At 36.2% G+C, this 25312-nt stretch overlaps 2 protein-coding genes across 2 annotated transcripts; one reads left to right on the top strand and one right to left on the bottom strand.

Moving 5' to 3' along the window:
* The first annotated feature begins 5976 nt into the window (after positions 1 to 5976).
* On the top strand, positions 5977 to 7017 carry LOC113311950 (endonuclease 4 homolog). Its single transcript, XM_026560732.1, has 2 exons — positions 5977 to 6202; positions 6710 to 7017. Exons 1-2 carry the CDS (start codon positions 5977 to 5979, stop codon positions 7015 to 7017), a joined length of 534 nt encoding a protein of 177 aa, XP_026416517.1.
* A 10489-nt stretch (positions 7018 to 17506) lies between these two features.
* LOC113313495 (pentatricopeptide repeat-containing protein At2g32630-like) lies at positions 17507 to 20163 on the bottom strand. The gene has a single exon (XM_026562280.1). The coding sequence runs from the start codon at positions 20047 to 20049 to the stop codon at positions 18274 to 18276; it is 1776 nt and encodes a 591-aa protein (XP_026418065.1). The 5' UTR covers positions 20050 to 20163; the 3' UTR covers positions 17507 to 18273.
* Positions 20164 to 25312: the final 5149 nt, after the last annotated feature.

Here is a 25312-nt window from a genome sequence, read left to right as displayed (position 1 = left end):
AGAGTTTATATCTCAATCTCTCGATTTGATATATACTCAAGCAAATAGAAATCTGCGAGTCTTTATCAAATACTGGAGAGATAACTTGGATGGTACCAAAGACCAATATCCAAGTGTCAATCAATTTAAATCAACAAACAAAAGGTCGGATATTCTAATTTATTGAACAACACACAACCTGTGATATTTCAATTACATAACAAAATATAATGCGGAAAAGAAATAACACAGACGCCATAATTTTGTTAACGAGGAAACCGCAAATGCAGAAAACCCCCGGGACCTAGTCCAGATTGAACACACACTGTATTAAGCCGCTACAGACACTAGCCTACTCCAAATTAATTTCGGTCTGGACTGTAGTTGAACCCCGATCAATCTCACACTGATCCAAGGTACAATTATGCTCCTAAGTCTCTGATTCCAGCAAGATACTAAGTACTTGATTCCCTTAGCTGATCTCACCCACAACTAAGAGTTGCTACGACCCAAAGTCAAAGACTTTAATAAACAAATTTATATCACACAGAAAAGTCTATGGTAATAGATAAACCCGTCTCCCATGAATATACCTATGAGTTTTGTTCCGTCTTTTGATAAATCAAGTTGAACATGAACCAATTGATAAACCAGACTTATATTCCCGAAGAACAACGTAGTATTATCAATCACCTCACAATAATCCTAATCGACGCAGCAAAAAAAAATATTATGGAATCACAAACGATGAGACGAAGTTTGTTTGTGATTACTTTCCTATCTTGCCTATCAGATATATAAATCTCAAGCCAATTATTTCACTTGTACTCGTATGATAGAAGATATAAGATCAGATCACACAATTACTAGAAAAGTAGTTTCGGTCTGGCTTCACAATCCCAACGAAGTCTTTAAGTCGTTAACCTGGTTTAGAAGAAGAAACCAAAGGTTAAAGGAGAATCAACTCTATATTAACACAACTAGTATCACACAGAAGGTGTGGGGATTAGGTTTCCCAAGTGCTAGAGTTCTCCCTTATACAGTCTTTCGAATCAGGGTTTGCAATCAATGTTAGCTTGGTAACAAAGCATTCAATATTCACCGTTAGATGAAAACCTGATTTAGATTCAAGCTAATATCTTTCAACCGTTAGATTGAAAACTAGCTTGTTACACACAAATGAAATGCACGTTTCTAGGCTTGTGTAACCGCACCGAAACTTGTACATTTGTTGGTTCAACAATAGTCAACCAAATGGTTAGCCATATGATCACTTTCATATCAACCATATTCTTTTTCACCATAACTAGTTCAAGTGACTCAAATGAACTAGTTAGAGAGTTGTTAAATTGCAAGGAAATCTTATGTAACTACACAAGGCACAATCGAAGCAAAAACGATTTGATTCACTCGAATCAGTTCATGAACTATATAGCCACGGTTTGCAATTTTCATTCCTTAGTTTATATAAGAATAAGTTCACAAACATCGTTTTTAGATATAACCTACTCAAGTTCGCAGACTGGGTTCGCGGACTTAAGTTCCCGGACGGAGTTCACAAATTCCAGCAGAAATTCTCGGGACAAGAACTTCCGCCAGTTCGCGGACTTGGCTCACGCCACCATGTCGGTTCTCTTAATCAACAAAGTTTGCAAACTTCTGTTCAAGGAATAAGGACTTATACATATATATGTTTCTACAACAATGCTTATATCCTCCAATGGTTATATAATCTAAACTCTTATTTGAATCATTGGAAAATTCTTAGAGGACGTTGATATTCTATAGTTGTTATTCACAAACTATTTTTCATCAAAGTAAGCAATTTTCAAAGTGATTGAAACTTGTCATGACTTTCGTCACTAGGTAAAGATGAACTTGGTTAAAGCGAAAGCTTAGCAACACATATTTCGATAAATATATAGGCGAGATAAACTCGGCTTGAAATAGCAAATGTGTATAATCTAAGTCTATATAGCAAAACGACTTTTGTCTCGAGATAGGATATAAATAGACTTTTGAGTGATAGATAAGTTCAAGTATCCACATACCTTTTAGTTGATGAAGATCCACCGGTTCCTTGAGTAGTCCTTCGTCTTGTATGATGATTGCCATGGAGTTCTTGAGCTCAACTACACTTTCTATCCTAGTCCGATACCTTAGCTATAGTAGACTAGAAATCAAAAACTTATAGTTTCGATCACTAACATTGACAAACATGCTTGAGATAGCAACGCATGCGAGTTCGACCGAGCAATGCTCTAACAATCTCCCCCTTTGTCAATTTTAGTGACAAAACTATCAATACATATGGAATACAAAAAATAAATTAATTAACTTTTGTAGCTCCTATTCCATAGGCCTAATCTTCAACATTACTTGAAATCTTCGTCACTTCCAAGTACTCCAATGATCCCAAAGGTTGTAAGTTCAGCATCATCGTTGTTGAAAATCCATAGTTATAACAACGAGAAAACAAGAGTTCTCAATCATTGTTATACAGTGTCATAGTACCATTACACAGCGCCAAATTTCAATTGTATAACAACTTCAACAACAATACTATGGTGATATGTATCACTCCCCCTTAGTCAATACTCCATCTCACATGGAAACCACTCCCCCTTACATAATGATCCGAAAACCATATGTATTTGTAGTGTGAACTACATATTAATTCTCCCCCTTTTTGTCAATAAAATTGGCAAAGGTACAAGAACAGGATCCTAATGAAATTTCCGAAAGAAACATTTCTTGACCAAAAGAAAGCAAAAATATATCATCTTATTTAGATGCAATCATAAAGCCGAAGCTAAATGCATTCATCAAGGAGTTTATAAAGATACAAGATAACCCCTATAATATTCCACAGCCGCACTTCCCACAAAGATTTGGCAATTAAGCACAAGTTCAATCAAGAACTCTCCCCCATAAAATGTCATTCCCGAAAGAAAAACAAGAGCGACCTTAATTTCGAAAGAAAAGAAGGATTTCTTTGGACATAACAAATCACATACAAGTATGAATTTGAATCTAAAAATATTCAATTAAATTAACCACAAGAGAACCCATGATTAATTTAATCGACAAATGCTCAACATAAGTGAACTTATGGAGACTTAAAAACATACAATTAGATTAATCACAAGAGAACCCATAATTAATCTAATCGAAATACACAACCAAAATAATCACAAAATTAATCAATTTAATTGGTCATGCTCGACATAAGAAAACTTACGGAGCAACAACTAAATAACCAAAGATGATTAATTTAGTTGAATATGCTCGACATAAAGTACCTCACGGAACAACAACATAGCTAATCATAAAAATAATCAACTTGGTTGTTCAATGCTCAACATAAGACACTTTACGGAGCCTCACAGTAATACATAAAATATGGATCAGGGAAGATCAATACTGCGGAATACACAAGTGTTCATTCTATTTTCCATCACTATTCTCATAACGACATTCAATAGACATAATCCTTGCAAACAAAAGATTTTAACCTATATTCCATCAATAATTGACATAATAGGCTTAACTTTTGTATTTTTCAAAAGTCTATTCATTCTTTTATCAATACATGCATATCGACATACGAAGGACTTTACTTTTGACAAGGTATGGGACAATCATAGTTCACGGACGTAAACACACAAATCCCATAAAAAAATTGCAATATATAAAACCATAAAGATTAATACTGCAAAAATCATCTTCCAAACAAATTTAGAATTTGAACCAATAAATCTTTAAACATGAAGATGAAAACGTTGGACATAGCTATGTGTAATCACAATAATGTCTATTCCAAACTCTAGTTATTCTTCTAATAAAAAAAAAAAAGAATATTTATTAGGAAAACATAAACTCCTATAGATAACATGATCTGAAAAATACTAGATCCGGTTAGCAACCAGAGATTGAACATGGACGAGCTCATCAGTTTCTTTCTTCAGTTCGTTTTTCAAAAACTCAAGATTCCTTGTTGTTCCCGTACGACTTCAAAATCTTGAAGAAGATTTCCTACCAGTTGTGATGAAATCTGAACTGGTAGTTTGGTTTCATGATCAATGGCATGAAGGCATGTTATGAAAACATGATTCTCATGAAACTCGATAGTCTTCCCTTTCTTGACTTCATCATCTTCGTTTTCTCCATTCATTGTGCACACAAAAACCTTTGACCTTTTAGAACAGTGTAACACAGGATGACACCCAAGTATATAAATAAGCTCCATGGAAAACCCTAGGAGAACTTGTACACGTTCGTGTGGGCCAGAAGTTCGTACACTGGTGGTCACGACCTTAAGATGTGACCAAAAGGAAGGAGAATGAAGTTCGAGTGTCAAGACTAATAGTTGAGAACCAACTATTTGGAGGAAGTACATACAAACATGAAATTTTCTCAAGAACGAAGGATCATGATTATCTACAGGAGAAAAACTGGAGCGAAGCTCAACAAGAAAGGAAGGGAACACATACAACCTTGACAGCACTTCTCAAGACACACTTCTTGAGAACAATGATCATCCTTCTTAAATTAAAAGAGGGATGCTATAGTGAGCAGTAATGGTGTATTAAGATGAGCATTTTGCTCATCAATATTGACTTCTTCTTTTTCTCCTTCAGAAGGATTTAGAGACAAATCACATGACATAGTTGAAGGAGTTTTATTAAGAGAGGAACTTAGAGTACCTGAGTCAATCACTTTCCATGTTTTATTGATGCCCCGTTTGAGTCTGTTTATGCTTATCTTAAGTTCTGAGACTCGATTATTGATATGTAAGCAATCTGGAACTGAACTCTTGGATTTGCGGCTTTCTTCAGGGAGTGACAAGAAACTCGACCTTTCTTTCTTTCTCCTATGTCTTTTCCTCTTTTCAGAGTTATTTAAGAAGTCGGTTACTCTTCTGCCGTTCTTCCTTCTACCACTTTTCGTTTCAAAGGCACGATTAAGAAAAGACTTATCATAGTAGTTTTCTTGATTGTCGAAAGTGCCTTTTACTCCAACAATGTGAGAGATAGGTTTGATGACTTCTTTAGACATCCATGCAAGCATGTTGTGAAGTTTTTCATTCCTTAAACAAAAACGACATCTTCGCTCAGAATGTCCTTTATTTCCGCAGTAATAGCAGTTAAAGGAATTATTCTTAACCGTTCTCGTGTGAGTAGATATGGAAGAAGTAGAATCCTTGTTTTTAGATGATACATGTGTATCTTCCTTTCCCTGGGAACTAGTGATCCTCAAAACGAATTGGGGATATAATCCTATATTAGGAAGGATTCCTTGTTTAGGATAAATTCCTAGTTTAGGAAGGACTATTGTTTTGAGCAGTATTCTTAGTTTAGGTAATATACCTAGAAAGGGAATTAGTCCTACAAAAGGAAATAGATTCCTAAGACGTTTTGGAAACCAAACCAAGCCTATAAATAAGGATGTTTAGCTCATAACTAAACACATCTAGTTAGTGTGTTCTTGATACAGACGCACCTAGAGAAGGAAGGCTTACACAGAAACCGAGAGAAGTTTGTGAGGCAATTTATTATTGTAAAATCAAGCTTAGTAAACAGTTTAGGGTTAACTACTGTTTAGAGAGATTGTGAGCGTAACAAAGAGAGAATTGTAAAGCGTTTTCTTGTTCATAATCTAGAGAAGATATATTTTCTTCGAAACTACTACTTGTGTTCTATGTTCTTCTAAGTTTCTCGTCTATTATTATTTTGAATTCCGCCTTTATAGTAATAGTTACCAAGGTATAGAGATCATACGTATCAAGTTGGCATCACGAGCAAGGTTTGTTTCTAGGGTAAATCCCCGTGGTTTATGGTTTTCACTAGATCTCTCTACATAAATCTTGGTGAGGTACTTGAGAAGCTAGAAGACGTTAAGACAACAAGGGGATCAAGGATGACAAAGTCAGATGATGATCCTAAGGAAGGCGAACCACAAACTATGGAAGAAAAGGTGGCTACGCTGCAAACAGACATGAAGTCTATTCAAGTTACCCTTCAGGAATTGAGTGAATGTAGTCGTTCTCATATACCTACGAAAGAGACGAAGAAAAAGGTTACACCTTCACCTACAGCTTCGGAAAAAGATGATTTGGAAGATGACGAGTCGGAAGAAGAAGAAGAAGAAGAAGAGGAAGAAGATAAGGATGAAAAGGAGGAAAGTGAGCTTCCTAAAGGTCCTACAACAACTAAACCTCATGGTAAGAATCTGAAAATTGATTTTCGTGTTGATATTCCACTTTACGATGGCAGTGTCGATGTAGAAAAATTGGATGATTGGATTGACCGTCTAGAGACGTATTTCTCTTTCTTTGAATATAGTTCAAAAGAAAAGATAGCTTTCGCGACATTGAAGCTACAAAAGCATGCTCTAACCTGGTGGAAAGCTTATCAAAGACAAAACCTAGGTAAAAGAGTATTGTCATGGAAAAGATTCAAGGCAGTTGTAAGGAAACAGTTTTATCCGGTTGGCTACCTTGAGGAGAGATGGTTCAAGTGGTACAACTTGAAGTAGACTTACAACCAAACCGTGCAGGAATATACTACGGAATTTCAGAATCAAGCTATGGTTTTGGATTTAGACTTGGAAGATCATGCTATCTATATGAAGTATATTTCCGGGTTCCATGAGTATATACGGAAGGAGTTGAAGATGTTTTCGACGGATACTATCTCCGAAGCAAGTATCAAATCTAATGCCATTGAAGGCAGGCTGAAGAAAACTGATGTTGAGGGAAACGTCAATGGAAAGTCTGGAAGTTTCTTCGCTAAAGGAGATGGAAGGAGCAAAGAGAAAGGAAAGTCAAGTGACAAGGAAGGTTTGTCTTGTACCCATTGCAAACAAACATGGCATGTTGTTGACAAGTGTTGGATAAAGTATCCTAATCTAAAACCAAAAGGGTTGCAGAAGAAAGAAGCCATGATGGCAACACTAGTCGCACAAGATCCAAAAGAAGTCCAAGAACTAACAGAACCTAATCAAAAGCTCTCTCTAATGGCAGGAGGCATAAAATAACTTACGAAAGACGATACTAGGGAACGACTCTTCACGGTTAAGATGCAGGTTAAGACAACACTAATAGATGCTGTTATTGACCCGGGAAGTCAAAAGAATTTACTTTCACATTCTTTGGTAGAAAAGTTGGGTTTGAAAACTTTCAAACATCCGAAACCCTATCCTTTAGGGTGGCTTCAAAAGGAAGGTGGTCTACAGGTTGCATAGCAGTGCACGTTCAAGTTTGCTTTTGATGAGTCATACATTGCCGAGGTTATATGCGACGTGGTTCCATTGGATGTTTGTCAAGTTGTACTTGGTAGTCCTTACTTGTGGTATCGAGATGTGGTTCTACATAGAAGGGAGCATAAGTATACCTTTACCAAAGATGGGAAAACTTTTGTAATACGAGCTATTGACTCTCCTCTTGAGGGAGCAAGCTTGATTACATCCACTCAGGCTAAGCGGTTGGTGAATGCTAGTACAAAGTTCATTCTCCTTGTGATTCGTTCTCTTGACGAGAATCCGAGTAGAGTTAGTTTGTAATACATTACCAAACAACAAGAAGAAGACCTAAGAAGGTTAAGTACGTTTGAACCACCATTACTAGATAATGTTGGAGATGACACATGTGGAAGACTTGTGGTTTGATAGAGAAGAACCAGTCGAGCAGTATTGCATTACGGAGCGAATAGTGACTAAGATAAGACAAGAAGATAAGGATGCTTTTCTAATTGGAAGTCAAAGTCAAGTTTCCAGCAAGGAGAAATGGTTCAGCAGGGTGAAAGGAACTCACGAGTTCCCTAACCTACAAATATAACTTTCACAGGAGTTCAAGTTCTTGAGGGGGGGGGGGGGGGGGGGGGGGGGGGTGGGGGGGGGGGGGCATGATACATGTGTATCTTCCTTTCCCTGGGAACTAGTGATCCTCAAAACGAATTGGGGATAGAATCCTATATTAGGAAGGATTCCTTGTTTAGGATAAATTCCTAGTTTAGGAAGGAGTATTGTTTTGAGAAGTATTCTTAGTTTAGGTAATATACCTAGAAAGGGAATTAGTCCTACTAAAGGAAATAGATTCCTAAGACGTTTTGGAAACCAAACCAAGCCTATAAATAAGGATGTTTAGCTCATAAGTAAACACATCTAGTTAGTGTGTTCTTGATACAGGCGCACCTAGAGAAGAAAGGTTTACACAGAAACCGAGAGAAGTTTGTGAGGAAATTTATTATTGTAAAAGCAAGCTTAGTAAACAGTTTAGGGTTAACTACTGTTTAGAGAGATTGTGAGCGTAATAAAGAGAAAATTGTAAAGCGTTTTCTTGTTCATAATCTAGAGAAGATATATTTTCTTCGAAATTACTACTTGTGCTCTGTGTTCTTCTAAGTTTCTCGTCTATTATTATTTTGAATTCCGCCTTTATAGTAATATTTACCAAGGTATAGACATCATACATATCATTAGAATTACAAGCTGTGAAAGGTTTTTCACATGAAGAATTATCAATAGCTTTAACAAAATTGATTTACTAGTTTTTGGAGCGTCTATTCCTTTATAGTCCAGACCACGTGTATCAAGATGTTCTTTACATGATCCAATCATAAAAGACAATTTTGTAGAGCTAGAATTGAATCTTCTCAGACTCTCTTCCAGTGATTTCACTTTACCAAGAGCAGCTGCAAGGTCAGTCTCCAAGGATTTTTCTTTGGAAAGAAGACTGAGTTCTTTGTCATCAAAACATTTTTGTTGAGAGTCATATCTTGCTTCAGCTTCTGCAAGTCTTTCTTTCAACACAAAGAGATTTCGGAGAAGATTATCACATTCAGACCTTTTTATGCGTACATCTTCTTCACGATCTTTAACGATATATTTTAGGAGATTATATCCACCATCATATCCTTTAAAGAGTTTTCTCAATTTTCTGTTTTATTGACAAAGAGGAGTCATGTACTTACTCAAGCAAGTTGTTGACTTTTTTTTCTTTCAAAGCATGGTCAAACAACTTGATATATTGAGAGACTTCCTCATCGATAGTTTGTCCTTCATCTGAATCACTGTCATCTGAAAGTTCATCCAACTTCTCATCAAGAGATTTTTCCCAGTCGAATACAGATTCAGTCAAGGAACAGGAGATAGAGTTTTTCTCAGAAGTTTCAGGACTTTGAAGTTCATACGAGATTCTCTGAACTGATGTTGAGTTATCAGAGATAGTACTCTTGTCCATAGAGTCAGATCGCTACAAACACAGACTTGTAAGGTCTTGAACGTGTTTACCTGCTCTGATACCAATTGAAAAAATGGGGGTACAACAACCACACCCAATATTTCGCTTAGCAATATGTATGGACAAACTCCAATATACTTTCTAGAGAATCAACTAGACAGTCAGACTCAATCTAGATAAAAAGTATATCAAAGAGTTTATATCTCAATCTCTCGATTTGATATATACTCAAGCAAATAGAAATCTGCGAGTCTTTATCAAATACTAGAGAGATAACTTGGATGGTACCAAAGACCAATATCCAAGTGTTAATCAATTTAAATCAACAACCAAAAGGTCGGATATTCTAATTGATTGAACAATGCACAACCTGTGATATTTCAATTATATAAAAAAATATAATGCGGAAAAGAAATAACACAGACACCATAATTTTGTTAACGAGGAAACCGCAAATGCAGAAAAACACCGGGACCTAGTCCAGATTGAACACACACTGTATTAAGCCGCTACAGACACTAGCCTACTCCAAATTAACTTCGGTCTGGACTGTAGTTGAACCCCAATCAATCTCACACTGATCCAAGGTACAGTTATGCTCCTACGTCTCTGATCCCAGCAGAATACTACGTACTTGATTCCCTTAGCTGATCTCACCCAACCCACAACTAGTAGTTGCTACGACCCAAAGTCAAAGACTTTAATAAAAAAATCTGTATCACACACAAAAGTCTACGGTAATAGATAAAGCCGTCTCCCACAAATATACCTACGAGTTTTGTTCCGTCTTTTGATAAATCAAGGTGAACATGAGCCGATTGATAAACCGGACTTATACTCCCAAAGAACAACTTAGTATTATCAATCACCTCACAATAATCCTAATCGACGCAGCGAAAAAAGATATTGTGGAATCACAAACGATGAGACGGAGTGTTTGTGATTTCTTTTATATCTTGCCTATCGGAGATATCAATCTCAAGTCAATTATTACAATTGTACTCGTACGGTATAAACAACAAGATCAGAACATACAACTATGAGAAAGTAGTATCGGTCTGGCTTCACAATCCCAACGAAGTCTTTAAGTCGTTAAACTGGTTTAGAAGAAGAAACCAAATGTTAAAGGAGAACCGACTCTAGCTTAGCACAACTAGTATCACACAGAAGGTGCGGGGATTAGGTTTCCCAGTTTCTAGAGTTCTCCCTTATATAGTCTTTCAAATCAGGGTTTGCAATCAATGTTAGCTTGGTAACAAAGCATTCAATATTCACCGTTAGATGAAAAACTGATTTAGATTCAATCTAATATCTTTCAACCGTTAGATTGAAAAATAGCTTGTTACACACAAATGAAATGCACGTTTCTAGGCTTGTGTAACCGTACCCAAACTTGTACACTTGTTGGTTTAACAATAGTCAACCAAATGGGTAGCCATATGATCACTTTAATATCAACCATATTCTTCTTCACCATAACTAGTTCAAGTGACTCAAATGAACTAGTTAGAGAGTTGTTCAATTGCAAGGAAATCTTATGTAACTACACAAGACACAATCGAAGCAAAAACGATATGATTCACTCGAATCGGTTCATGATCTATATAGCCACAGTTTGCACATTGCATTCCTTAGTTTATATAAGAATAAGTTCACAAACATCGTTTTTAGATATATCCTACTCAAGTTCGCAGACTGGGTTCGCGGACTTAAGTTCCCGGACGGATTTCACAAACTCCAGCAGAAATTCTCGGGACAAGAACTTCCGCCAGTTCGCGGACTTGGCTCACGCCACCATGCCGGTTCTCTTAATCAACAAAGTTTGCAAACTTCTGTTCAAGGAATAAGGACTTATACATATATATGTTTCTACAACAATGCTTATATCCTCCAATGGTTATATAATCTAAACTCTCATTTCAATCATTGGAAAATTCTTAGAGGACGTTGATATTCTATAGTTGTTATTCACAAACTATTTTTCGTCAAAGTAAGCAATTTTCAAAGTGATTGAAACTTGTCATGACTTTCGTCACTAGGTAAAGATGAACTTGGTTAAAGCGAAAGCTTACCAACACATATTTCGAGAAATAAATAGGCAAGATAAACTCGGATCGAAATAGCAAATGTGTATAATCTAAGTCTATATAGCAAAACGACTTTTGTCTCAAGATAGGAGATAAATAGACTTTTGAGTGATAGATAAGTTCAAGTCTCCACATACCTTTTAGTCGATGAAGATCCACCGGTTCCTTGAGTAGTCCTTCGTCTTGTATGATGATTGCCATGGAGTTCTTGAGCTCAACTACACTTTGTATCTTAGTCTGAGACCTTAGCTATAATAGACTAGAAATCAAGACTTATAGTTTTGATCACTAACATTTACAAACATGCTGGAGATAGAAACGCATGCGAGTTCGACCGAGCAATGCTCTAACACAAGTTTTTGCATAGATTGAACATATTTCTAAAGAAAATGGAGAGAGCCATGTATATTCCATTCCTTTTAATTCCTACTTATTTGGTACTGTTTAAAGTTTCAGCCTCTTTACTATTATCTTTCTTTTGCACCAATTTGCACTGAATTTTAATTCAAAGATGAAAATTATCTATCGGAATGTATATGGTTTTGGAAACAAAATATACTAGAGACCATCTTAAGGAGTTAGTTAGATCAAATAATCCTGACATTGTTTTTCTAATTGAAACCCTAACAAGGAAAATGAAATCCTATATCTCTAGATACAATTATCCAAACTCCTATTTTGTTAATCCTATAGGTCAATCTAATGGTCTCTGTTTTTTTGTGGAAGGATAGAATTGATGTTGAAATCCACAATAGTTACCTCAATATTGTTAATTGCATTATAAACATTGATGGCAGAACCAATTTTACTATGTTCTGCTTCATCTATGGATCTCTTGATCCTGACACTAAAGATTCCCAATGAGAATATATGAATAATGTATCTTCCACTATTAATATCCCTTGGTGTGTCATGGGAGATTTGAATTTCATAATAGACAGGGAAGATAAAGATGGAGGAAACCCAATCGCTCAATCTCAACTAGATCAAGCCAATTTGCTTCTTGGTAATGCTGGAATGCACTCTCTTCATTATGTAGGTAACACCTACACTTGGAAAAATATGAGGAATGGTCAAGATCTTATTCTAGAAAGACTAAATAGAGCCTTAGTTTGTGTCAACTGGATTAATAAATTTCCTAATGTCATTGTTTATCACATAATTCCTAATGTTAGTGATCACTGTCCCATTTTACTTTGTACATCTAGAAATAAATCTTATACTCATAAACCTTTTAGATTTAATAGAACTTGGTTTAAGGATGCTTCTTGTAAAATCCTTATTGAGAATAATTGGAATTACAGTGGTAGTGGATCTGCTTCTTTTAGGCATGCAAAAACTCTATTTTCTACTAAACAGATCCTAAGTAATTGGAACTATACACACTTTGGTCATACACCAACTCAAATTTTAAAGTTGAAAACCAAATTAATCATCTCTTGGCTAATGTTTCTCACATGAATTCTTCTAATGTTGTTGAGTTGAGTAAAGAATTAAACAGGTGGTATGATGCTGAAGAACACTACTTGATACATAGAGGTAAAGAAGATGCATTCAGGTTTGGTGACAGAAACACTGCTTATTTTCATAGTAAAGCAAACTTTAGGAAATGAGAAATAATATTGAATGCATTCAGAATAATCTTGGTTTATGGGTTACTGATAGAGACGAGATTGTAGATAATCTTAAATCACATTTCCTAAACATGAGCAAAACTTCAAATCCTCCTGATCCTAGTAACTATCTCCAATTCATCTCTCCATGTATGACTGATGAGGACAACAAAATGTTGACTATGATCCCTTCTCATGAGAAAAATATTGTCTTTGGAATGAAACCTTGGATAACTCCAGGACCAGATAGTTTTCCACCTGGTTTCTACCAAGAAATGTGGGAAACAGTAGGTAATGACACTGTAAGTATGGCGCAATCTTTTTTTTCAGTCAAAGTTTCTCTTGAAACAGATGAATCACAACTTTACTGCTTTAATTCCTAAGTATAACTGTCCTAAAAATGCTGCTGGTTTTAGACCTATAAGTCTCTATAATGTACCTTACAAAATTATATATAAGCTCCTAGCCACTAGATTTAAATGCCTTCTAGATAAAATTATCTCCCCATATCAAACCACTTTTATGTCTGGTAGAATGAAAAATTGAATTACAGACAATATTGTAATAACACATCAGTTGATACATTCTATGAAAAATTGAAAATATATGAATGAGTGGATGGCTGTAAAGCTGGACATATCCAAAGCTTTTAATATGGTAGAATGGTCATTTCTTCTAGCCACTCTTAAAAAACCAGGATTTTGTGAAAATTGGTTTAGGATGATTGAGCAATGCTTAATTACTGTTACCACTTCCATCAATGTTAAATGGTTCACCTGGAGATGTGTTTGCTCCTCAAAGAGGTCTGAAACAGGGAGATAAAGGATCTCTCTTTCTATTTATTCTATATATGGATTCTTTTCTAGAGCTCTTATGAAAGCTGAACATGAATATCAAATTCAAGGAATGAAAGCTAACAAATTCTGCCATGCAGTGTCTCACATTTTCTTTGCAGATGACTGCCTCCTTTTTACTAGGGCCAATGCTAAAGGTGTTAGGAACCTAGCTTCAACCATAGACCAATTCAGTCTATATTCTGGTCAGGCTGTAAATTGTGAGAAATCAGGTATGTCTTTTAGTCCTAAAGTCCCTAATAGTGTTAAGAATGAAATTTCAAATATTCTTAATGTTAAGAGACTTGATCTTAATGACAAATATTTAGGTGTCCCGCTCCTGATTCAGCAAAATAAGACACAAACCTTTAGTGAGCTCATGGATAAATATGATGGTAGACTTGAACCCTGTAAATCTAAGTTCCTAAGCCAGCCTGAAAAAACCGTTCTTACTCAGTCTGTCATTAGTACTCTTGCTTCCCACCATATGTTTGTGTTTCCAATGCCTAGAAACCTTATTAATAAGATGGATTACATCCAAAGTAAAGATGCATTGTGGGTCGAACTACTAGAAGGTAAGTATGTTCATAACTTTAATCCTTTACATAATTATTTTTCTGATAACGGATTTTGGATTTGGAAAGGTATAAAAAATGGTTTATTGAATGTGAAAAAATTTAGCTGCTGGGAAATAGGAAATGGAACAGATGTAAAAATTTGAAAATATAGATGGACACCTGGAACTAGGAACTTAGTTAATAGTACAATGGTTTCTTCTCATATGTCTACTGTCAACCAATTAATAGATGCTGATATTAAAAATTGGAATGTAGACATTCTAGAGGCTCTTTTTCACCAACAAGCTGTTAATCAAATAAGAGATATTAGACTTCCTTAGAGAGGTGTTGATATACTTAGATGAGAACCAGAAAATAGTGGGAAATTTACTGTTAAATCTGCTTATAGAGTTATTCGCAATGACTCTCTTGTGTCTCAACAGGAAATAGGAACTTGAACTGGAGGCTCTTTTGGAAAACTTATCTTCCTCCAAGTGTGCAACATTTTATTTGGAAATGTCTTAGTGGGATTCTTCCCACTAATGAAAAGATTTCTAGATATGTTAACCATACTACTGTGAATTGTCCTTTTTGTAACAGCTCTGTGGAAACCATGCAACATCTACTTATTGATTGTCCTGTTGTCAGGAATATTTGGCTTGTTACAGACCCCATGTTAGCAAACATGATTAGTAACTGTAATATTGATGATTGGTTATCTTATAAATTTAATCTCAATAGCCATAGAATGAATGTGGATGATCTTAAATGCTATCAGAAGGTTTGTATAGTTCTGTGGCACATATGGAAGAACAGGTGTGCAATTATATTTGATAATCTGCAGGGTAATGTGGTTACCCTTTCTAGCAGAATACAATCTTACTATAATGACTGACTGAATTGTTTAGCAGGGAGTAATCAAGACAGAAATAGTGTAAACACTTCTTACAGGGATTCTTGGGAACCTCCTGCTCAGGATTGTTTAAAATTAATTTTTAATGCTGCTTTTGATTTGTTAACTAAGAAAACAGGAATAAGACTGATTATGCAGGTGAGAAATATGGAGTTGGATTCACACCAGACAGAACCATAGATGTTGAGCAAGTTGAGTCCATTGCGGCATATAAAGGAATCCAGTGGGAAAAGACAACAATATGCAGTAATCTACATATAGAAAGAGACTGCAAAAATATAATTGATGCCATCAACGGGAATAGAGATGCTGAGAAGTGGACTTCCAATAGTATTATTACAGACATTTTAGATGTTCTAGATAGTAGTTTTAATAATTGGGTTACACTTATGCACTCAGGAAAGCCAATGATGTGGATCATTCTTTAGACAAGTTTGCAATTACTCTAGATAATTCTGTTAGTTGGAGAAATCAAGACAATATTTCAATATGGATTAGTTTAAAAATCCAGATGGGTAAAAACTCTGTCATTTAATCATTCTATTAGTGAATTCATTTTCGTATTAATTTTTTTTTGAAAGACACGTTTGGTTTGAACCGTGTTTTGGACACTACTCCATTTTGGAGGGGGACTACTATTTATTTTTTGGGCAGAAATTTTGAGGTAAATTTGAGTCACCCCTTATCCATATATTTATTTTAGTACCAAAATGATCCTTTCTAATTAAGTTAGTGTAATTATTAGTGAGATTAGATTGATAAGTTGATTTTTTTTTCAAAAGAAGAATTATTGAGAGGGAGAAGAAGAAGATGAAGATGATAATGAAGATGAGGGTTTTGGAAGAAAAAAAGTTAGATCTTTTTCTTTAAGAGCCACAATAGTATGATGTTTGGGTGATACTTCAAATTTAGTTAATGGTGCTTGAATTGGCTAAAACATTCCTAAAAATGAACAATTTACAAATTGATTTCGGTTTGGTTTAAAAAGTTCAGCTACGACATCTGAAGAACAGGTAGCCGAACTCATCTGCAAGTGTAGTTCGGCTAATGTTTCTGAAAACACACGTAGCCGAATCATCTTTCATGGAGTTTTTTCTTTCAGAGAAAAGTTCGGTTAGGAGAAGAAAATTGCGACGTAACCGAATTTTCTGCGACGTAACCGAACTCAATATATAGGTTTTTTAGAGCAAAGTTCGGTTAGGAGAAAAAAATTGCGACGTACCGAACTTTTTGCGACGTAACCGAACTTTTCTTTGGGAAAAAAAAACCTCCATTAAAGTTGAGTTCGGCTAGTTCGACAAAGTTTTTCACATAATTCCTAGCCGAACTTTTCTCTGCAACTTCCATTTTCAACTCATTTTGATGATTACTTCTCATTTTTTCAATTAAAAACGAATGACAAGTAATGGGTTTGTGAGAATATTTTTGTTAATGATTTAAATTAAGCTGTACATATAGAGGTGGTGGTGATTGGTGGTGGTGGTAGTCAGAGGCGGTAGGTGGTGGTCGGTAGTGGTGGACGGCGATGGTGAGAGCAGGTGGTGGTTATATATATATATATATAGGTGGTTATTAGGTTGGTTTTAAATTAAATTAGGTTAAGAGTAATTTAGTCATTTCCACATTTTAGTACACCCTTTATAACTATAGGGTGATATTCTTATCAAATAGTAGTCCCCCACCAAAATGGAGTAGTGCCAAAAAAAACGGTTCTTCGGTTTGCCGAATAGGGCTAATTCCGTTGGAGTTGGATCAATGGGCCTTTATTTCCGCGAACCCCACACGGTGTTATCGGAGTGATACCGTGTGTGTTGTGGGCCTCGTGGCAACCAATTGGGTGAGAAGTATTGCAAGTAGCGGTGAGCTCCATTTTATCCATAATCCGCAGATTTAACTGGGACCAATCGTATTTTTGCGGATGGATGTCCGGACCGTACGGTAATAGGTTGGACGCGGATGAGATTTTTGAAATCTAACGGATTACGGATTGGGCCCGGATGCAACCTTGAAAATCCGTTGGACATCCATATCCGTTAGATTAAGGCATTTATATAGTTTCTAGAAAATATATAGATAGTTTTGGAATTTTTAAGGTGTTTGTTTGGAGTGTTGTCCATGACACTTCTATATTTATATAGATATATAAAATGTGTAGGTTCTATAAGAAGTCATCTATATTGGATTTATTTTTTCATTATAAATTTTAACTAACACAAATTCATTGGATTATCCGCACCCAATCCGTTTATCCGTGCATCCATTGGATGCGGATGCCAAATTTGAAATCAATAGGGGATTGGATTGGATGCGGATGAGGTAAAAACTGGTCCATACCGGCCCATGCTCACCCCTACAAATGAGCAATCATCAACAGCTGAAGTGAAAACCTGTTCACATAATGGGCGTGCAAAAACGGATAGCAAGAGGGTACTTGTTATCTTAAGATCAACAAACCTGCTAACAATCCTAACGCAAAAACTTGGTACAAGAAAAATCATTATTAACAACATCAAACACACTCTGAGATAGTTTCTGCACCTTCACCAAATCTTGTACTCGAGTCTCTTCCATACCATATTTCCTCGGCAAGCATATTAAGGATAGGAGTGTACCTTGTAACTCCCTTCGGCAGTGAAATGATAGTAAATCCAAATCCCTCGTCTGGAACTTGCCAAACTTAGGTTGTCGCATACCAAACTACCAAGTTCTTTCATATCCGCCAAGAGGAACAACGCTTGCACACTCCAAGTCACATGTAACTTTAGCATCCCAGATAAAAAACAAACAAACCAGTATCCTGTTTTCTGGTGCAGCATTTCTTTTTCTGGGTCTCACTAGCTAGATGCCGTACGGTATCTAATTGCTCAGAAAGATGAGCCACATTCAATCATGCCATTTTTACTTGAAAACTACCACCATGTCTCATTCATACACTTCACCCATGCTTTTACAAGCCAACAATACTTCCAATCTTATCAGGAATGAAGGGTAATAGTTTCTTGGCAATTGCTATTGAAAAATTAAACAAAAGTGCCTATCTTCTTCCTTGGTTAAGAGTTTCTTGGCACCTCATTGTGAAGACTACCAACGAGGGTGGTGTATAGAGCATCATCAGGCACTAGACCCACAATTTTCATTTCGTCGTACAAACGGAAAGCCTCATGAGATCTCCCTTCTTCAGACAAATTTGAAATCATCATAGTGTAAGTAACCAAATTTGGTGACAAACTCCTTGCCACCATCTCCTGGAACAGTTTCAACCCGTTGTCTACATTCCCAACTATGAAATTCCCATGCATAAGCGACGTATAAGTATACACATCCGGTACTATCCTTTTCTTTTCCATAACATCTTTAATCTCGCAAGCTTCCTTCATTTTCCCTTTTTTGCAATACCCGTCTATAAGAGCATTATAAGTAACAACATTAGGCTGTACACCCTTCTTCTCCATATCACGTAAAACCCTCATCGCTTCAGCAATATTTCCTTCTTTACAATGAATGTCAATCAAAATAGTAAAGCTTACACAATTTGGCACAATATCCTTACCTACCATACTAAGCAATATCGCTTTTGCTTCACTAATTCGGTTTAACTTGCATAATCCACATGCAATTATGTTATATGAAAACACATCAGCTTTAATACCCTTCTTCCCCATTACATCAAACAATTTTGAAGCTTCATGCACTGCTCCTTTCTTACAATACCCATCCATTATTGTATTAAACACCACCTGGTTCAAATAAATTCCATTGCACTGCATCTCCTTTAACAATATCTTCACCGCATCCATTTGTCCAACTCTACAAAGACCATTCACTAATGCAGCATAAGTATGTACATTAGGATTTATTCTTTTCTCAGACAGTTCATCAAACAACGCAAATGCTCTTTTCATATTTTCACTTCTGCAATTTCCACTTATCATTGATGTATAAACGTGTATATCAGGTTCAATCTTTCGCTCAAGCATTTCTCCAAACACTTTTTCAGCTTCTTCAATATTGCCCTCAGTTATAAACTTATTAATCAGAAGTGTATAAGTTGTAACATTTTTTGATAGTCCCTCGTTATCAATCAACTCCAGTATTTCATGAACCTCCTCAAATTTACCCATTTTAATAAACCCATTAATCAGAGCATTATAAGTAAAAATATTTGGTTTAATCCCTTTACTTCCGCCCACCACCATGAACTCCCTAGCCTTCTCGAGCTTTCCATTCTTACAAAGCTTATCGACAGCAATCGTGATCGACCGTGTATCCGGTTCCAAGTTATTCTTTTTCATGTGATCAAGAACATGAAAAGCCTCCTCAAACATGTTTTGCTCTAAATAAACTCTAAAAAACATATCAAAAAATTCACTCAAAGTATGAGAATCCTTACAAAGATTCTCCACCAAAGAAGCTGTAGCTGAAACTGGGAAGTTGAGATTTTCATGAATTGCAACATGATTAAGAAGACATTTTGCCATTCGGAATTTTCTGTCTTTGAATAACCTTAAACTTAAGGTTATATAAGTTTGAAGATCATGCTCATAAGTAGGAGGAGTAAGAAATCGTTTATTATCATCATCAAGAAAATTGAAGAAATCTAAACAAGTAGTGGGTTTGAGAAGTGGGTTTGAGACAACAAGATGGATTATGTCTGTGTTGAGATTTGAGAGGAGGGGAAAATTATTAGGTTGGAGAAGAGATTTGCAGCCTAAAGTTTTAAGGGCTTCAGAAATTTTGTTTGCAATTTCATAATTGGTTTTGATAGAGGTGTCAGAGGTTAAAACTGATCTTAGAGTTTTGAGAAGTTTCTGATTTGGAATTGCCATGACCAAAACTAGGAGATGATCAATTGCCTGATATCGAAGCCATTTAGGCTCGTAAATGGAAGATTAGAGAGATGAGGTCGGGAGTCTTGGGACATTTTGGGTTCATAAATGGGCGAAACCTCGACCGTCACTAAAGCCTGTTTAGATACCACTCCAAATGGTGGTCGGTATGCCCTCCCACTGCAGAGGTAGGGATTTTAACCCTGTAATTGTTGAAATCCATTCATTTAAGGAGTTTGGATGTAGTCTAGAGATCACTAGTGTAGAAACTTGAACACACATTTCAGAATCATTTCTGGAAGCGAAAAATTAATTTTTTGATGCATCTAAAATATTTTGTTTATGATATCCAAACGCACTATAAAACCTGTTTGGATACCATTCCAAAAGTTACTTTTTAACTTCTGGAAACAAAAAATTCAGAAATTAGTTTGGACACATTTTCAGAATGACTTCTGAAAGCGCAAAAATTAAATTTTTAGTGCAGCAAAAACATTTTACTCTAACTTCCGCTTCAGGTATCCAGTTAGCTTTGTATAGAATCCACACTCATCTAATTTAAGGCTCACTTAGTGGCCCAAATAATGATCACAATAACGTCAAACTGGTGGCGGTATTTTGCATGGCTCCTAACTTAGGATACATGTTTATCTTTTTTATTTTCCCAAATAGAAAAAAAAATTATTTAAAACTTGACAAGTTCTACAAATTTTTTTTATCTATTGAGAGACTTCAATACAGAAGTTGAATCATTTTCCCAATATATTGAATTATTGCTAAGCCTAGCTTTCTTTATTAAACAATGAGCTACTATATTTATGTCTCTTGGAACATGGACATATATCCATCTGCTGAAATGTCATAGCAGCTTGTTACAGTCCAAAATTTGATCCAAATGCAATTTTTGGATTTTTCCTATTTAGCCTAGATTGCCTCCCAAGTTATTATAGTCTATACTTGCTCTTCATCGTCATTTATTTCTAGGACAATCCCTGCCTCACCAAAATCACCTGCATCATCAATCATAAGTAGACCAATACCCATAATATTATTAACTTCAAAAAAAGCTGCACAACAGTTAATTTTGTAGAGAAACCCACAAGATGAAGATAAGTTGGTTTTTGATGATGTGGTCTCTGCTTTACAAGCTAAGGCGTTAAGGAAACAAGAGTTCAGCGATGAAGTAAAAGTCGAGGGCTTGTTTGTTGATAGGGGAAAGAATTGTAATAAGAAGTCAAAGTCATATTAGGGATGATTATCTCAAGCTTAGGGCAAGAGATAAGAAACGTAAGAAATCATATTCGAAGAATATTGTTGCTTTGGTTGCTGAAGGAAGTGAAGTTTTAGAAGACCCAATGTGTGGTTTTGATGAGGAAGTGTTAATCGTTACATCATAGAGTTATCTCAATGATGGTTGGTTGGATGCTTGACTCTGGTGCTTCGTATCATATGTGTCCTTCAAAAGATTGTTTCACTACTTACAGAGAGGTGAATGGTGGTACTATTATGATGCGTAATTCTAATGCCTGCAAAACAGTTGGTGTTGGTACGGTACAGGTTCGTTCGCATGGTGTTATCACAACACTTCTAGAGGTTAGACATGTTCAAATTTGAGAAAGAGCTTGATTTTGTTAGGAGTACTTGAATCTCTTGGATACAAGTATGTTGCTGAATATGGACTCTTTAAGGTATACTAAGATGGTAGTTTGAAGATGACCGGTGAAAGACATGGTAATTTATATTTCTTACAAGGAGATATAGTTTTTGGTGGAGCTATGGTTTCTCAATCAATTGATGAGAAACAGGTGGAGTCAACACGTTTATGGCATATGTATCTTGGGAATATGAGTGAGAAAGGTATATCAGTGTTGAGTAGTAAAGGCTTGCTTGGTGGTGAGGAAACTTGCAAGCTTGATTTCTGTGAGCATTGTATCTTCGGGAAGCAATGTATAAGCAATTTTGGTACAGTTGTACACCACACGCAGGGTATGTTAGATTACATCCATTCGGATGCTTGGGGTCCCTCTCGCACAGTTTCTAAGGGAAGTGCTAGGTGGTTTGTGACCTTTATCGATGACTTTTCGAGGAGAGTTTGGATTTACATCATGAAGCATAAGAATGAAATCACCGAGGTGTTTAAGAAGTGGAACACCATGGTAGAGAAATAACTTGGTCGTGTGGTTAAGAAGATACGTTCCGATAATGGCGGTGAATACATCGAAGACCCATTGAAGGTGTATTCTGAGGAACAAGGTATCGTTAGGCACTTCACATTCAAGGGTACACCACAGCAAAATGAAGTAGCAGAGATAATGAATCGAACGTTACTTGAGAGAGCACAATGCATGTTGTCAAACGCAAGTTTAGAAAGATTTGGTGGGCTGAAACAGTTAATACGGCATGCTATTTAGTGAATCGATCACCATCAACATCTATTAAGTGTAAGTCACCTATGGAGGTATGGACTGGTAATCTCATGAACTATTCTAATTTGAAGGTGTTTGGTTGTCCAGCCTATTTTCATGTTAAAGAAGATAAGTTGGGTGTTAGGGATAAGAAAATAATTTTCTTAGGTTATCCATTAGGTGTGAAAGGATATCGTCTATGGTGTCCAGAATTGAATAAGTTGATAATTAGTCGTGATGTGACCTTTAATGAGAAAGCGATGCTTGATTCAAAGAAGTTCACAGGCTGGAACTCTCAAATTCAAAGTGAGAGTAATAGCGGTATAGAAGATGATTCGATGCAGGTGGAGCAAAGAGATCCTGGTTCATTTACTATAGAAGAAGAAAGGGAAACTCTTGTAGAGGATGAAGTTGAGTTTGAGGTTCCTAATGAGGAATCTACACAACAACAAGTTCAGAATATTTCGTCTTTGACGTCTCAATATGAGAAACGTGCACCAGTCCATTATGGTTTTGATGAGTATGCGTCTTATGCATTATCTGTTTTTGAGGATGAGACATTAACCTTTGAGGAGGCAATGAGTAATACTTATGCCATTGAGTGGAAAACATCTATGGATGAGGATATGAAGTCTCTTCACAAGAATCACACTTGGGAACTTGTTAGGTTGCCTAAGGGTCAAAAGAAGATTGGGTGCAAGTGGGTATATACGGTAAATGATGGAATTCCAGATTCCAAGGGTATTGTTAGTAGTTTACGATACAAAGCAAGGTTAGTGGCTAAGGGATATGCACAAAGGGAAGGCGTGAATTATAATGAAGTTTTCTCTCTGATTGTTAAACACACTTCTATTTGAATCCTTTTAGCATTTGCAGCATAGTTTGACTTAGAGGTAGAGCAATTAGATGTCAAGACAACTTTCTTACATGGAGATTTGTAGGAAGACATATATATGTCACAATCCATTGGTTATGAAGTTGATGGTAAGGAAGATTATGTGTGTCGAATTGAGAAATCATTATATGGTTTGAAGTAATCACTAAGACAATGGTAGAAGAGGTTTGATACGTTAACGTTGCAGCAAAAGTATACTCGTATTGAATACGATCCGTGTGTGCACTTTAAGAAGTTTCTAGATAGAAGTATTGTTTATCCTTTCCTCTATGTGGATGACATGCTCATATATGCCAAGAGCAAGTCAGAAATTAATGTTTTGAAGAAACAGCTGAGTTTAGAGTTTGAGATGGAGAATTTGGGTCCGACCAAGAAGATTTTGGGTATGGAGATTAATCGAGATAGGTCAAAAGTGGAAGTTATGTATTACTCAGAAATCCTATCTTGAGAAGGTTCTTCATCGATTTGGAATGCATAACTTCAAACCTATTAATGTTCCAATACCGCCTACAGTTAAGTTATCAAAATAGTTGTGTCCCACTACAACTGTGAAGAAGGAGTTTATGTCAAAGGTTCCCTATGCTAATGCGGTTGGTTCTTTGATGTATGTTATGGTTTGTACTCACTCGGGTATTGCATAAGTAGTTGATTTAGTTAGTCGGTATATGGCTAACCCTGGGAGAGCACATTGGTATGCAGTGAAGGGAGTTTTGAGATATCTTAATGGGACCTTGGATATTGGTTTAGTGTTTGAAAAGGAGAAGAGTTTGAAGTTCTGTGGATTTGTTGATTCGGATTATGCGGGTGATAGAGATAAGTGTCGTTCTACTTCGGGATATTGTTTTACATTGAGTGGAGGACCTATCAGTTGGAGGTATATGTTACAATAAATTATAGATTTGTATACTATGGAGGCAGAGTATATTGTTATGACAGAGGCTGTTAAGGAAGCATTGCGGCTTCATGGTTTAGTTGAAGACTTGAGGATTATACAACTGAGTGTTGTTGTTGTTAGAGCATTTCTCGGTCGAACTCGCATGCGTTGCTATCTCAAGCATGTTTGTCAATGTTAGTGATCAAACCTATAAGTCTTGATTTCTAGCCTACATAGCTAAAGGTCTCGGACTAGGATAGAAAGTGTAGTTGAGCTCAAGAACTTCATGGCAATCATCATACAAGACGAAGGACTACTCAAGGAACTGGTGGATCTTCATCGACTAAAAGGTATGTGGAGACTTGAACTTATCTGTCACTCAAAAGTCTATCTATTCTATCTCCTACTCTTGAGACAAAAGCCGTTTTGATATATAGACTCTCATTATGCACATTTGTTATTTCGAGCCGAGTTTATCTCGCCTATCTATTTCTCGAAAGATGTGTTGGTAAGCTTTCGCTTTAGCCGAATTCATCTTTACCTAGTGATGAAGGTCATGTTATGTTTCAATCACTTTGAAAATTGCTCTGACGAAAAATGGTCTGTGAATAACGGCTATATCAGTCCTCTGAGAATGTTTCAATGATTGAAATGAGAGTTTAGATTACATAACCATTGGTAGGATATACGCATTGTTATGGAAACACATATATGTATAAGTCCTTATTCCTTGAACCAAAGTTTGCGAACTTTGTTGATCAAGACAAATGGAAGTGGCGTGAGCCAAGTCCGCAAACTAAGTCCGCGAACTGGCGGAAGTTCTCGACCCGAAAATTTCTGCTGGAGTTTTTGAACTCCTTCCATGAGCTTAAGTCTGCGAACCCAGTCCGCGAACCCGAGCAGGTTATATCTAAAACCGGTTGTTCTTGAACTCATGTTTATTTAAACTAAGGAATGCTTTTGCAAACCGTGGCCATAAAGTTCATGAACCGATTCGAGTGAATCAAACCGTTTTTGCTTCGATTGTGTCTTGTGTAGTTACATAAGATCTAAGCAATTGAACAACTCTATAACTAGTTCATTTGAGTC

The sequence above is a fragment of the Papaver somniferum genome, chromosome 9 (genome assembly GCF_003573695.1).
Source record: "Papaver somniferum cultivar HN1 chromosome 9, ASM357369v1, whole genome shotgun sequence".
Classification (NCBI taxonomy): Eukaryota; Viridiplantae; Streptophyta; class Magnoliopsida; order Ranunculales; family Papaveraceae; genus Papaver; species Papaver somniferum.
This window is presented reverse-complemented; position numbering and strand designations above follow the sequence as displayed.

What these genes read in the sequence shown, in the direction of transcription:
- LOC113311950 (XM_026560732.1), top strand. Translation starts at nt 5,977, where the DNA reads ATGAAGTCTATTCAAGTTACCCTTCAGGAATTGAGTGAATGTAGTCGT. An exon ending in TACAACAACTAAACCTCATG is followed by an intron (nt 6,203 to 6,709) that starts GTAAGAATCTGA and finishes ATGCCATTGAAG; the next exon opens with GCAGGCTGAAGAAAACTGAT.
- LOC113313495 (XM_026562280.1), bottom strand. Translation starts at nt 20,049, where the DNA reads ATGGCAATTCCAAATCAGAAACTTCTCAAAACTCTAAGATCAGTTTTA.